The sequence below is a fragment of the Chiloscyllium punctatum genome, chromosome 32 (assembly GCF_047496795.1).
Source record: "Chiloscyllium punctatum isolate Juve2018m chromosome 32, sChiPun1.3, whole genome shotgun sequence".
Classification (NCBI taxonomy): domain Eukaryota; kingdom Metazoa; phylum Chordata; class Chondrichthyes; order Orectolobiformes; family Hemiscylliidae; genus Chiloscyllium; species Chiloscyllium punctatum.
Genome location: NC_092770.1, coordinates 43323444 through 43336350, shown reverse-complemented (window position 1 = coordinate 43336350; position 12907 = coordinate 43323444). Strand labels below are relative to the sequence as shown.

The 12907-nt window shown below is 40.0% G+C and overlaps 1 protein-coding gene across 1 annotated transcript in view; it reads left to right on the top strand.

Moving 5' to 3' along the window:
• itfg2 (integrin alpha FG-GAP repeat containing 2) overlaps window positions 1-12907 on the top strand; it is an 89427-nt gene that overhangs the window by 40677 nt on the left and 35843 nt on the right. The window contains exon 9 of the mRNA XM_072552200.1: window positions 11084-11175. Coding sequence (XP_072408301.1) covers window positions 11084-11175 — 92 coding nt within the window. The remainder of the gene's footprint in view (window positions 1-11083; window positions 11176-12907) is intronic.

Here is a 12907-nt window from a genome sequence, read left to right as displayed (position 1 = left end):
CATATGATAAAGGGTACAAATAGCCCAGTTGGCCCTTTGAGCCTGTGCTGTCATTCAATAAGATCACGGCTGATCCACGTTCCTGCATATCCCTGATAATCAAGAATATATCTACCTCTGCCTTAACTATATTTAAATATTCAGCATTCACTATCTTTTGAGGAAGATACTTGGAGGTCGCCACAGATGATGTTACCTAGCCAGGTAATGAAACGTCTGGCTATCAAACCTACAGCTCAACGGGCAAACCTACACCCTAAAGCTCAACCTGAGCTACGAATCTTGCAAAAACACTCAACCCTCTGAGAGAGAAACATTTTTGGTTCTGAGTTAAAAGACAACCCCTCAAGAGGAACCATCCACCTTGTCAAGATCCCTGTGAATCTTGTGTTTCAAAACCTTGTCTTATAAGGCATTCTGCTCACTCCAGGTATTAATCTAGTACTGCTTCCAACACTTAACATCCTTCTGGTGACTAATACTGTTTGCAACGCTCCAAATGCAGTCTCACTAATGCCATGTATAACTGAATACTTTTACATTCAATTCCCCTTACAATAAACCATAGCATTTTATTAGCTTTCCTGATTACTTGCTATACTCCCCTACTAACCTTCTGCCATTCATGTATTAGGACACCCACATCTGAGAGTCTGAGCTCTGCAGCCCCTCACTATTTAGATTATTTCACATTTTCTCGCATTATACTCCATTTTCCAGATCTTTGCCCATGCATTTAACTTATTTATATCCCTATGTATGCTGCTTACGTCTTCTGATAACTCACTTTCCAGCCATCTTTTTTGTCATCAAATTTAGCTTTCACACTTTCGGTCTCTGTATCTGAATCATTTATAGTGGAAACTCTATCAGAGTACCAACTATCCGAAAATTGAATTATTCGAATGAAATCTGATGGTCCTGTGAAACCGTTACAACAAACAATGGTTTTGCCATCACGTCTTTTGTTAGCAGCACAGGGCAAATGAAGGTTGCCTGCACTGAAGAAGATCTGCAAACGTTGCCTAAAAGAGGTGTTAACAATCTCAATCAGTCAATTGTCTCAGTGTTAACATAATTTTAACCAACAATGGTGCAACGATTGGGTTTTTAGTTTAACTGAGGAAATCAGGGAGGGCGGGGGGGGGTACTCGCACAAAAAATTGTGTGCAAACGTTGCAGCAAATAAGATGTTAATGACACTGGTCCAACAATCTTAGTCAGTCAATTGCCGTAGTATTGAAAGAATTTTAACACATGAAAATGACTGACACGTTGAAGGATTTTAAAATGAATGACAAAGTCAGTGGTGTCTTCATTCCTTCTACAACTTTTTCTGAGTTCGTATCTGGTGTAACTGATCGAGTTTGTTGTACGTAATTACCAAGTTTGTGAAGAGAAAACACATCACAGTGACAATTGAACAGAAGAGTGAGATTTTACAGCCCCTGGATCGTGGTGAAAAGGCATCGAGGATTACACAGGAGTGCAACATTGGAATAGCGATAGTGTCTGACATCAAGAAAGCAAGACCAGCAATTGAGAAATTCATCAGCCTAAGTGACACTGCAAATGCTGTAAAAAGAAAATTACGAAGCCAGCAAAGGATGTGCAACTGTGTTTTTGTGGTTTTCACAGCAGTGTGAAAAGGGAATTCCTGTATCTGGCCTGATGATACTGGGGGGAAAAGCTGCCAGTTTCCATGAGCGCCTTCACACACTGTGATCAGACTCACCAGTATCATTGGGCTGGTTACAGCGCTTCAAACATAGTCATGGCATTCGGCAGCTCACCGTTCTTGGGAGCAGAAGTCTGTTGATGACAGCACCGTGGAAGACTACAGATTGAAACTACTTTCCTTCACGAATGATGGTTCGCATGAACCTGAGCAATTGTACAATGTAGATTAAAGTGGATTGTTCTGACTCGCACTGCCAGATAAAACACTTGCATCCACCGTGGAAAAGTAGGTGTCGGGACATAAAGCGCAGAAGGATCAAATCACGATTTTCCTTGTGAAAAATGCCACCGGCACTCAAATTACCGCATGTCTGCGTTGGGCGATATGCTAATCCCTGTTGCTTTAAGAGCTGTGACAAGAACTCGTTTCCCTTGAGGTTCGTGGGATTTATGGTTCCTTGAAAATTTGGTACTTGCTGTCAGGTCAAATTTGGGCAAAAGTGAGGATTGCAGATGCTGGAAACCAGAGTTTAGATTGGAGTGGTGCTGGAAAAGCACAGGAGGTCAGGCAACATCTGAGGAGCAGGAAAATTGACGTTTTGGGCAAAAGCCCTTCATCATGAATGGAGACAGGGAGCCTCCAGCGTGGAGAGATGAGGGGATGGGGGTGCAGGTAGTGGAGCTGGGGAGAAGATAGCAAAGAGTACAATAGGTGAAAGGGAGTGGGGATGGAGGTGATAAGTCAGAGGGGAGGGTGGAGCGGATAGGTGGGAAGGGAGATGGACAGGTCATGAGGACAGTGCTGAGCTGGAAGGTTGGAACTGGAATAAGGTGGGGGGGGGGAGGGAATGAGGAAACTGGTGAAGGTCACATTTGGCATGCTGAACCTACTAGACCTCTGCTTGACACTTCACATTCAACAGCCAAATATATGAACAGATCAATGGGCTCACCTATCTCTGGGCTCATAGCAGAAGCACTGATGTAAAGGTTGGAACAAACAGTCCTCCCACACATCCTGCCACAAATCCAACCCCAAACTTTGAATCAGATATGTAAACAACATTTTTGTTATCATTTAAGAGAACAGAAATTGAGAACACTGGATTATCAACACCATGCTCACAGGGTTCAGATTTATGAGAGAGGAGGAAACCAATACTCGACTCCCATTCCTACATGTGATGGTACAAAGAACGCAGTACAGTAAATGCACCATAAAAGTGTACAGGAAAGCCCCACACACCAACCAGGTCCTGAATTACAACAGCAGCCACCCAAACATACACAAGAGAAGCTGCATTAGGACCATGTTCAAAAGGGCTACAATACACTGCAGCAGTCCCAACGTACAAAGGGAAGAAGAACACCTCTACAGACAGTTTCATGTGCGGATGCCTAACAAACAAACACCGTGACGAGGACATGCCATGACCTAACTCACTAGCCAGGCTACCTTACATAAAAAACGTCTCTGAACTGACAGTCCGCCTTCTCCGACCACTCAGGTTTATGACAGCCCGTGAACCAACAGGCATGCTCAGACAACAACTCGCCAGGACAAAAGACCCTGTACCCATCACGTGCAACACTAGGGTAAACAGTTGGACAACTAGCAATCCCCATCCACGACCAGCTGTCCCTAGTAGCCATACACATGTGATAAGGACCGAAAATTTGACTTGGACAACACAATAATTGTAGGATAAGCTAAACATAGGACAGCCAGAGAATTTCTGGATACGTGGCACTACGCAATGGAGTCCATCAACAAGCACATTGACCTAGACCCAATATACTGGCCAATACAATGAAAAACCGGAACCAGTAACTGGAAGCAGCAGAAACGGAACCGAATAAATTCCAGAAGAGACGGTACAGCAGAGCTTCACAGGAGGGTCCAAAGCACAGAAGATGTCACCTCGACAGAGGACAAAATGTCTGCAAATTGACTTCCCAGCTTGGCGAATATGCCCACAGCCACGACGTCCTGCTAGCCTGAAAAAGACTAATCTGTCCCTACTTTCTGCTTCCTGTTAGCCAGTCAATCTTTTATATAAAATGTTATCCCCAACACCATGAGCTTTTAATTTTCACAATAACGTTTGATGTCACAACTTATTAAATGCCTTCTTGAAATCTAAGTACAATACAGCCTTTATCCACATCACGTTCAACAAACTCCATTGGAATTGTTAATTTTATATTAGTTTTATATATTTCTATTATTTATTTGCTTTAAAACCTAATATTTAAAACCTGATTTAATATTAATTTGTTTTTAAAATTCTCAGAATTGATGGATGTCAAGTGTATTTTGCCTGCATTGACCTTACTGACAATCACCAAAGCCATCGGAGGTGGGAGCTGTCATTTTACTTTTTTGACATAGAAATTCAAACACTGGAGACGTACAACAATCACTTAGATTTATGATTACTTAAACATCATTTCCCTTTGACAGAGCCATTTTGGCTTATCCAAATGCACTGTTAAAACAAGTTTAATAATAGCTTCTAAAATTTTCCCTCTGACTGATGTTAAGCTAACTGGCCTGTAGATTCCTGCTTTCTGCCTCTCTCCCTTTTTAAATTAAGGAGTTACATTAGCTGTTTTCCAATCTAAAGTAACTGTCCACAAAGTTAATGGGTTTTGGAAAATTAAAATCAATGCATCAACTATCTCAATGGCTATCTGGTGTTTCATTGGCTTATTGTAAAATACTCATGCTAATTATTGCTATAGGAATCATTCCAAATTCTGGTTTGCTCTTGCATGAGGGAGCCATCAATTACTAATTTTTTTTTAAAGAATGGCGATAATCAGTGGTGGAAAAATGAGGATAACTTACATATTCAAGTGTTTTCTAATTTATTTATGGCCAAGTTCTGGACTTAATTGTGTTTCTAGTATATTCTGTCAATTCTGATAAAATAATTAATGATGTCTACCCAGCCTCTATTCAGGGAAGTTTGCACTGCTAAAAATAACATTACAGGACTCTGCAATTTTTATATATTTCCTGCCCCCTAGAAGCACCTGCTGGCAGAGTCTAACCAATGAATAATGGAGATGAAGACTGAGATCTTACAAATCAAGTTTTAGCACTTAAACTTCAGACAGCAAAGGTGTATAGTATTCAAAAGTGTTCTGGGAACAGAAGAATTGCTAAAATCCAAATCAGTACTTGAAGGAATACAAATAGTAACTTGAATCCTTAAGAGGAGATTGAATTGGGAATTCAGATGTCATTGGGTATCTATATTTATGCATATTTTGGACTTGTGCAAATTTCAGGACTTTTAAGAATTGCATATCTTTATTTTGCAATAAAAACTGGAAGTTTGAGTTTTTTTAATTAAGAGTATTGTCTATAGAAAGTAAATTTTAATAATTCAGTTTTACTTTACCTTATAGTTTGTTAAATTATAAAGTTATTCCTACTTACATATTTCAGTTCAAGTAACACATTGAAGCCCTGAAGTCTGTCTTTGTGTGTACAGTTGTGGCTAATTGCTGATATATTTTTAACTTTTTTAAAAGCTTTTTTTTCACCATGTGAACCAAAGTCTGCTTGTATAGCTTTTGGATAATTAGAGGTGTTACAACAGCAGGAGTAAGCTCCTTTCTCAGATGACACAGCAGGCTGCAAGCTTATTTTGACATTGTCCTCCTACATCAATGAGCTGTTTGGTTGATCACTTCCTGGCTTTGCACAGTTCTCTTCTTTCATATGAACACTAATATTATGGGCTGTAATTTATTGCTCAATTTATGCATCTCAATTAGTTCAATTACCTCTTTTGTAGTCGGGAGCCAACAGAACAATAATTACATAGGTGATGATGTGCCATATCTTTTAAATAGAAGAAAGATTGTTGTGTTTATAGATGTTTCTAATCAACCTGTACAGACATGATGTGTTATGGTGACGAGAAAAGCTAAAAGCAGAATATATCCCACTTTATGTTCAGTAATTGCTACTTTGCATTAGGCATGATTCAAGTGATCAAAATGAAAATAAAAGGACAGAGCCACCATGAATGTGCTATCGTCACAGTGCCTAGAAACAAATCTAAGTGATTACTTACATTCTTGTTGTATGTCTCCAGTATTTGAGTTTCGGTGTTAAAGAATTAAAATGACAGCTGCCACAGAAGTGCATGAGATTAAAAGCACGGTGGTAACTTTGGCCTGACAGTGCTCTGGTTATTTTACTGAATACATGTTCTAAGTCTAACTTGCCACAATCAAACTGTTCCAATAACATTATAATACTGTCATTGATCTGAAATATGGAAAATTGCCAAGATACTTAAAGGTAAAACAAATATGATCTAGCTAGTTACTGCTCCATCAATCAATATACTCTATTAGCAAAGTAACGCAAGTTGGCATTGTCTGTGATGTTGGGTAAACTTAAGCAACATTAACATGCTCACCAAAGCTCATTTTATTCCATCAGGATCAGTCTGCTCCCAATTTCATTACAGACTTTGTCCACATATGTACATAAGAGCTGATTTTCAGAAATGACACTGCCCTTCAGATCAAGGCAGCATTTAACTGATGGTATCAAGGTGTTATGATTCACTGGGATGGTGTGCTGTAAATCAAACCCTGCTACTCCTGAAGTCAGAACAAAGTTTAGTTTTCTTTTTAAGCACACACACTACCCCAATTTTACCTTACTTTACCGTACACTCACATGCATGCACTCACACGTGCGTGCACACACTCTCAGACACACCCACCCAAACAAATAGGAAACATAGACTACTGCTAGAGGTAAGAAAACTGGAAAGTCAACACTGGAACCAGGAAGCAAAGATCACAACTGAGTCTTCTTGTATTGGTTGGCCAGACCCCCAGTTAATCGGATGTCTATCTCTGGATGTTTCTGTTAGTTTAAGAAGTAGATTTACTGATTCACTTCGAAAATGTCTCTGATTTTTAATTCAAAAACCAGAGTAACTGCTGCAGCAAAGGAATCTGGTTTTCTTGAGCGTTAAACTGAGTTTTTGATTGCAGAGAACACAAAACTTCTGGGCTGGGAGAATATCTGTCCACTTCATTTTCTCTATTTCTTTGCATTTCTGGAGCTTTGCTGCTCAGTCACCTGGCAACCATACTCCATTTTTGGCAAGCAAAAGGCCTCTGTCATCAATAATTGTCACTAGTCCATAGGCCGATCAACTTCTTGTTGCCAACAAGAACTGCATCAGTACTCGCCCTGGGCTCCAGAACATCTGCAATCTGAACATCAATTAATGCTTGTTCCTGGAAGCTGCCATTGCCTAACTCCAGAATAAGACCATAAGACACAGGGGCAGAAATAGGCCATTCCGTCCATAGAGTCTGCTCTGCCATTCAATCATGGCTGATAAGTTTCTCAACCCCTTTCTCCTGCTTTCTCCCTGTAACCTTTGATCCCTTGATATTCAAGAACCAATCTATCTCAGTCTTAAATATATTCAATGACCTGTCCTCTATGGCCTTCTGTGGCAGTGAATTCCAGAGATTCACCACTCTCTGGCTGAAGAAGCTTCTCCTTATCTCTGTTCTAAGTGATCTTTCCTTTACTCTAAGGCTGTGCTCTCAGGTCCTAGTCTCTCCTACTAATGGAAACATCTTCCCAACATCCATTCTGTCCAGGCCATTCAGTATTCTGTAAGTTTCCATTAGATCTCCCCATATCCTTCTAAACTCCAAGTATAGACTCCGAGTCCTCAGACGTTCCTCATATGCCAAGCTTTTCATTCCTCGGACCATTCTTGTGAACCTTCTCTGAATCTGCTCCACGGCCAGTCCATCCTTCCTGAGATATGGGGTTTAAAACTGCTCTCCAAATGTGGCCTGACCAGAGTCTTATAGAGCCTCAGAAGTACATCCCTACTTTTATATTCAGGTCCTTTCAAAATAAATGCAGTCCTTGCATTTGTCTTCCTAACTACTGACTCAACCTGCAAATTTACCTTGAGAGAGTCCTGGACTAAACTCCCAAGTCTATGTGCACTTCAGATCTTATGAATTTTCTCCCCATTTAGAAAATAGTCCATGTCTCTATTCTTCTTGCCAAATAACACTCACTCTTCATTTTAAGGATGAATTGTACAACGATAAATTGTAAAAGCAGACTTTTGAGTTCATTGCAGTAGGCTGAAATCAGAGACAAATTTCTGAAACACTTCATCTAGCACTCACTGGGACAAAAGGAAAAAAAACTGACAATTTTCAAATAATCACATTAATCTACACAACATGAAAAATAAAGTATGGATTGCTTGAAAATTTGTCTTTGATTCATCAAAGTATTGGTGTGGGCAATGTAGCAAGGATTTAAAGATTCTCCAAGCTCCTGTGAATTCAAAAAAAAGGCACAAAGCTTGAACATATTTGTTTTGTTTGCAGAGATCAGATTCCGACATATGCTTACTTTTACTGAGTGTAAATGATACACATTACAAGCAACGTTCTCTCTAAGCTGCACTTGTAACAACTCTGTGGGTCTGCACGTGGCAGTTGACGTGCTGACACCATTCACAGCATTGACTTATGAATTTAGAAGTCATTGCCACAGATAGAAGAAAACAGGGACACTGGTTACAAGCTTGACTGATTATCTTAAGTAGACTATTGTCAGCAGTTGTATGAACCAACATTTGAAAATAGCGTTGGGGTTGAAAATCTGCAGCCCCTATAATATGTAGAAATTAGATTTCTTTCCAGGAACAAGATCTTTTTCATGTCACATAACTCACCTGTGGCTGTTTTAAATTGAAGAATATGTTGTTCAGTAATTTGATGCAATAGTATGCATTTGGTTTTGATCTCTTTAGATTATTGGGTGTGTCATAACTTCAGGGATGATTTCATGCTGTAATTTATTGGAGAGTTGCACTTTGAGTAGGCCACAGCTAGGGCTATGATGTTTCAAAAGTATGCAGCCAATGGTAATTGACAAATATTTATCATCAATTCCAATTTCAGTCACTTGAACAGTATCACATTGTTCATTTTCTTTTCTCTTTCTGGTTTATAAATGTGTATACTTGAGCTGAGTTTTGTTTCAAGAATTTGTCACAAATCTGTCAGGTTGTTTATTCTGTTTTTTCAAGGTATTTTCAGGTGTAGTGTAACCAGTACGCATCACTGCAGATACTTGAACCAATTTATGGTTTGCAAATTGCCGACGTTTCAAATGTTGATGACCATTTTTAATTTTAAAACACATATTCTGTGTTTTGAAGAGGAAATGCAGGAGTGGGTGTAGTGTGCTCACTAAGTCATCTTAATTTTTTAAATAGATGAATTTTATATTTATTTCCTCAACAAAATTGTTAATAATGTATTATACAGTTGATGTAGAATTAAATGTATCGAGGAGAATTCCAAAAAAAATTTGTATTGACACTTTATGTGAAAATTAGTGATTGATGCTTTCAGGTTAGAGGTTATTAAATTTATCCAAACATTAAATAATTTTCAAAAATTCATTTCCATTTAAATAGAATCATGCTAGCCAGCAAGTATGTTTAAATGAAAATTATTTTTCCATCAAGTAAATAAATCAACAAACCTCAAAGCGTTATACTTTTCTGAAGGAAAATCATTCTTAAAGCATTAAATCACTTTTCTGCAAGATCACCATTGCCATTTTAGTTTCGTCTATGTTGCTACATTGATCATTGCTAATCAGTTTTTGCCATTGATTTGACAAGGCTTAGTTGCAAAGCTTTTCAGAAGTTCACAGCAAATTTTGGAATGGGACCAGTAAAGACCTGACTCACCCATGGCATAATATTTTGCAAATGATAATGGTGTGTGCAATAAATATACTTTTTACTTCAGGACAAGTTCCAAATCAATTGTGACTGATTGACCATTTTAGAATAGGCAGCACAGTGGCTCAGTGGTTAGCACTGCTGTTTCTCAGCGCCAGGGACCCGGGTTCAATCACCGCCTTGGGCGACTGTCTCTGTGGAGGTTGCACATTTACCCAGTGTCTGTGTGGCTTTCATCTGGGTGGTCTAGTTTCCTCCTACATTCCAAAAGATGTGCAGGTCAGGTGAATTGACCATTATCATGAAGATGTGGGTGAACTATACCTTTTTAAAAGAGTTGAAAAGCTAGCAAGGACTTAGAGAAGCACAGAGAGTCCAGAACAAGATAACAATGTAACATTGGTCGAAACAGCTAAGAGCTATGTTGCCAGGATACAAAAGCAAATTCAAATCCGGCCAATCAGTTTAAATTCTGCCCCAAGTTACCAAACTCCAATCAAGTTTGAATTTAGTATTTTGACAATGTTAAAGCCAATGAAATGATCCAATGTTTTGGGATATAAATTTCAGACATTTTGAACAGTTACCCAAAGTGGCAAAAACAGAACGATACAGACTGCCCACAGAACTGCTCTCTTAAAGGTACCTTTATCTATCAAAGACCTGTGAATCAGAATCCCTAAGAAGAAGAAAAGAACACTGAGGAAATTCTACAGAGGACCCTTGACTAAGCTGACTAGTTTTGAAACATGATTTTTTTCTTTGTGAATCATAATCAGGATTTTTTTTTATCAGACCATTATTGTAGAGGGGAAGGTAAAAGTTAGGTTGAGAGAATGGAGTTGTAAATAGTTGTTTGTTAATTATTGTCTGTTAGACTTTTTTTAGAAAGTTGGTAATTTTTACTTTACGAAGTGACTTTGGAGATAGTTCTTTGCCTTTCGACTTTTAATAGATTACAGCACGGGGTAATTCTTTTCTGTGTTGCTGGATTAAATGAGCAGAGGTGTTTACCCCGTGTTGTAAGAGCCATGCTAAATTGCCCATTGTGTTAGGTGCCTTAGTCAGGGGTAAATGTAGGGAAATGAATCTGGGTGGGTTACTCTTCGGAGGGTCGGTGTGGACTTGTTGGGCTGACGAGCTGTTTCCACACTGTAGGGAATCTAATCTAATCTGAACAATTTAGTTATTTAAACAATAACACATGGATAGGCTAGAAGGTATTCCTAGAGCCCTTAAATTTACAAAACAGGAGATTCCATGAATTAGACTTCACTGATGCTAATGGTTAAATAAATATTGTTAGAACCCATGAATTAAATTTCAAAAAAAAAGTCTGGAATCCTGCAATAAAGTAATTGTACTAAAATAATGAAAATGCTGTAACTCAGTTATCCTATTGAAAAATGTTATTGGGAAGGTTAAATTGAAATCTATATATGCCACCTGACACTAACAGAAGAACATTGGTTTTATTTTTAAGGTTGTGAAAATATTTCCTTTCTTTCTATTGGTTTCTTGAAGCTTCCTTTTTTCACCAAAGGTTCAATACATAGCTAATTGGAGTCTTATTGATCAAGACGATTGAGTAAAGTTCTGTTTACTATCTGTTTGCACAGGTACCCTGAAGCTGATGGATGGGTCCGACAAACTTTTGTGGTCTGTTCAAGTGGATCATCAGCTGTTTGCCTTGGAAAAGTTAGATGTAACAGTGAGTATTACCATGGCACAATGAAAACTCTGAATAGCACTGCTCTATATTCCTTTCTTTTAACATCTATCATAAAGTGCCAAGCTATCTCCTGCTTAGTTCTTAAAAATCCTATTCATATAAATTGAGTTTGAATATTAGATTATCCTAGTTCTACAAACCTGAAAGATTGAGGCCTAAAAATACAATAGTGCTGAACAGGTATGGTGTCCCCTAAACCCCACTCCTGAGCCCTGCCACATATTCACTATCCCCCCCTGACCTCGAACACTCTGAGGCCGAATGGTCTGTCCTCAGGAAAGGGTTCACATTCGTACCCCTCTGCTCCCAACTCAACGAATTCGATATCGGCCACACTATGGAGCTCTTATTCCACCGCCTCTGCCACCTTGCCACCTTCTTTGACAAAAATTCCCAACCTCCCTCGGAAGACCCCTTCTCCTGCCTGCAACCTTCCTCCTCCACTTGGTCACTAACTGAAGGCCTTGTACCTGCCATAGAACCCTTCATTGCGGATTGCCAAGGTGACATTCTGTGCCTCAATTTCTCCAACTCCCTCACCCACTCCAACGTCACCCCCATCAAACGTGCAGCATTCCATTCATTCCACACCAACCCATGGTTCGCTATCAAACCCACTGACAAAGGTGAGTGGTGGTAGTCTGGACGACTGACCTCTGTATCGCAGAGGCTGAACGCCAACTCTCTGATACCATGTCCTACCTCCCCTTTGCCCACAAACCCACTACAACCCATCAGCCCCAAATCCAAGACGCCATTAATGCCCTCATTGCCTCTGGTGGTCTCCCTTCCACTGCCTCCAAACTCATAGTCCCCCAGCCCCACACTGCCCGGTACGACCTGCGCCCCAAGGTCCACAAGCCCAACAACCCTGGCCAACCCATTGTCTCAACACGCTCCTGTCCCACTGACTTCTTCTCATCCTACCTCGATTCCATCCTCTCCCCCTTACATCAAGCACTTCGCACCTACACCTGTGACACCAACCACGCCCTTCATATATTCAGCAACTTGGAGTTCCCCAGTCCACAGCACTTTCTCTTCACTATGGAGGTGCAGTCTTTTTACACGTCTATACCCTACAAGGATGGTCTCCAGGTCCTACTCCAATCGATCCATCCAGTCCTACTCCATCAAAATGGTGCACAAAATGCCGTGTAAATAAACATGTTCAGCAAATCCTGCTTTGTGGAGTAGAGCTGGAAATAAAGCTGTTCCTTCATGTGCTTGCAACCTGTTATCACATTGGCTCTCTGTTCCAAGAATCACCATAAAAGATAAATATTCAGAAAAAAAATCCTGCTTGAGATCAGATCCTCTACAGTGAGGAAACAGGCCCTTTGGCCCAACAAGTCCACACCACCTCTCCGAAGAGAAACCCACCCAAACCCATTCCCCTACCCTATATTTACCTCTGACTAACGTACCTAACACTGTGGGCAATTTAGCATGGCCAATTCACCTGACTTGAACATTTTGGACTGTGGGAGGAAACCGGAGCACCCAGAGGAAACCCACACAGACACACTGAAAATGTGCAAACTCCACACAGACAGGCGGGAATCGAATCCAGGACCCTGGTGCTGTGAGGCAGCAGTGCTAACCACTGAGCCACCGTGCTGTCCAAACTCTCTCAAGCTAAATTATTAAAAAGGAGTGCTCTTGATGGACTCATTCTATTGAACAGAGTTTTCGGTGAAGTAATATTTAT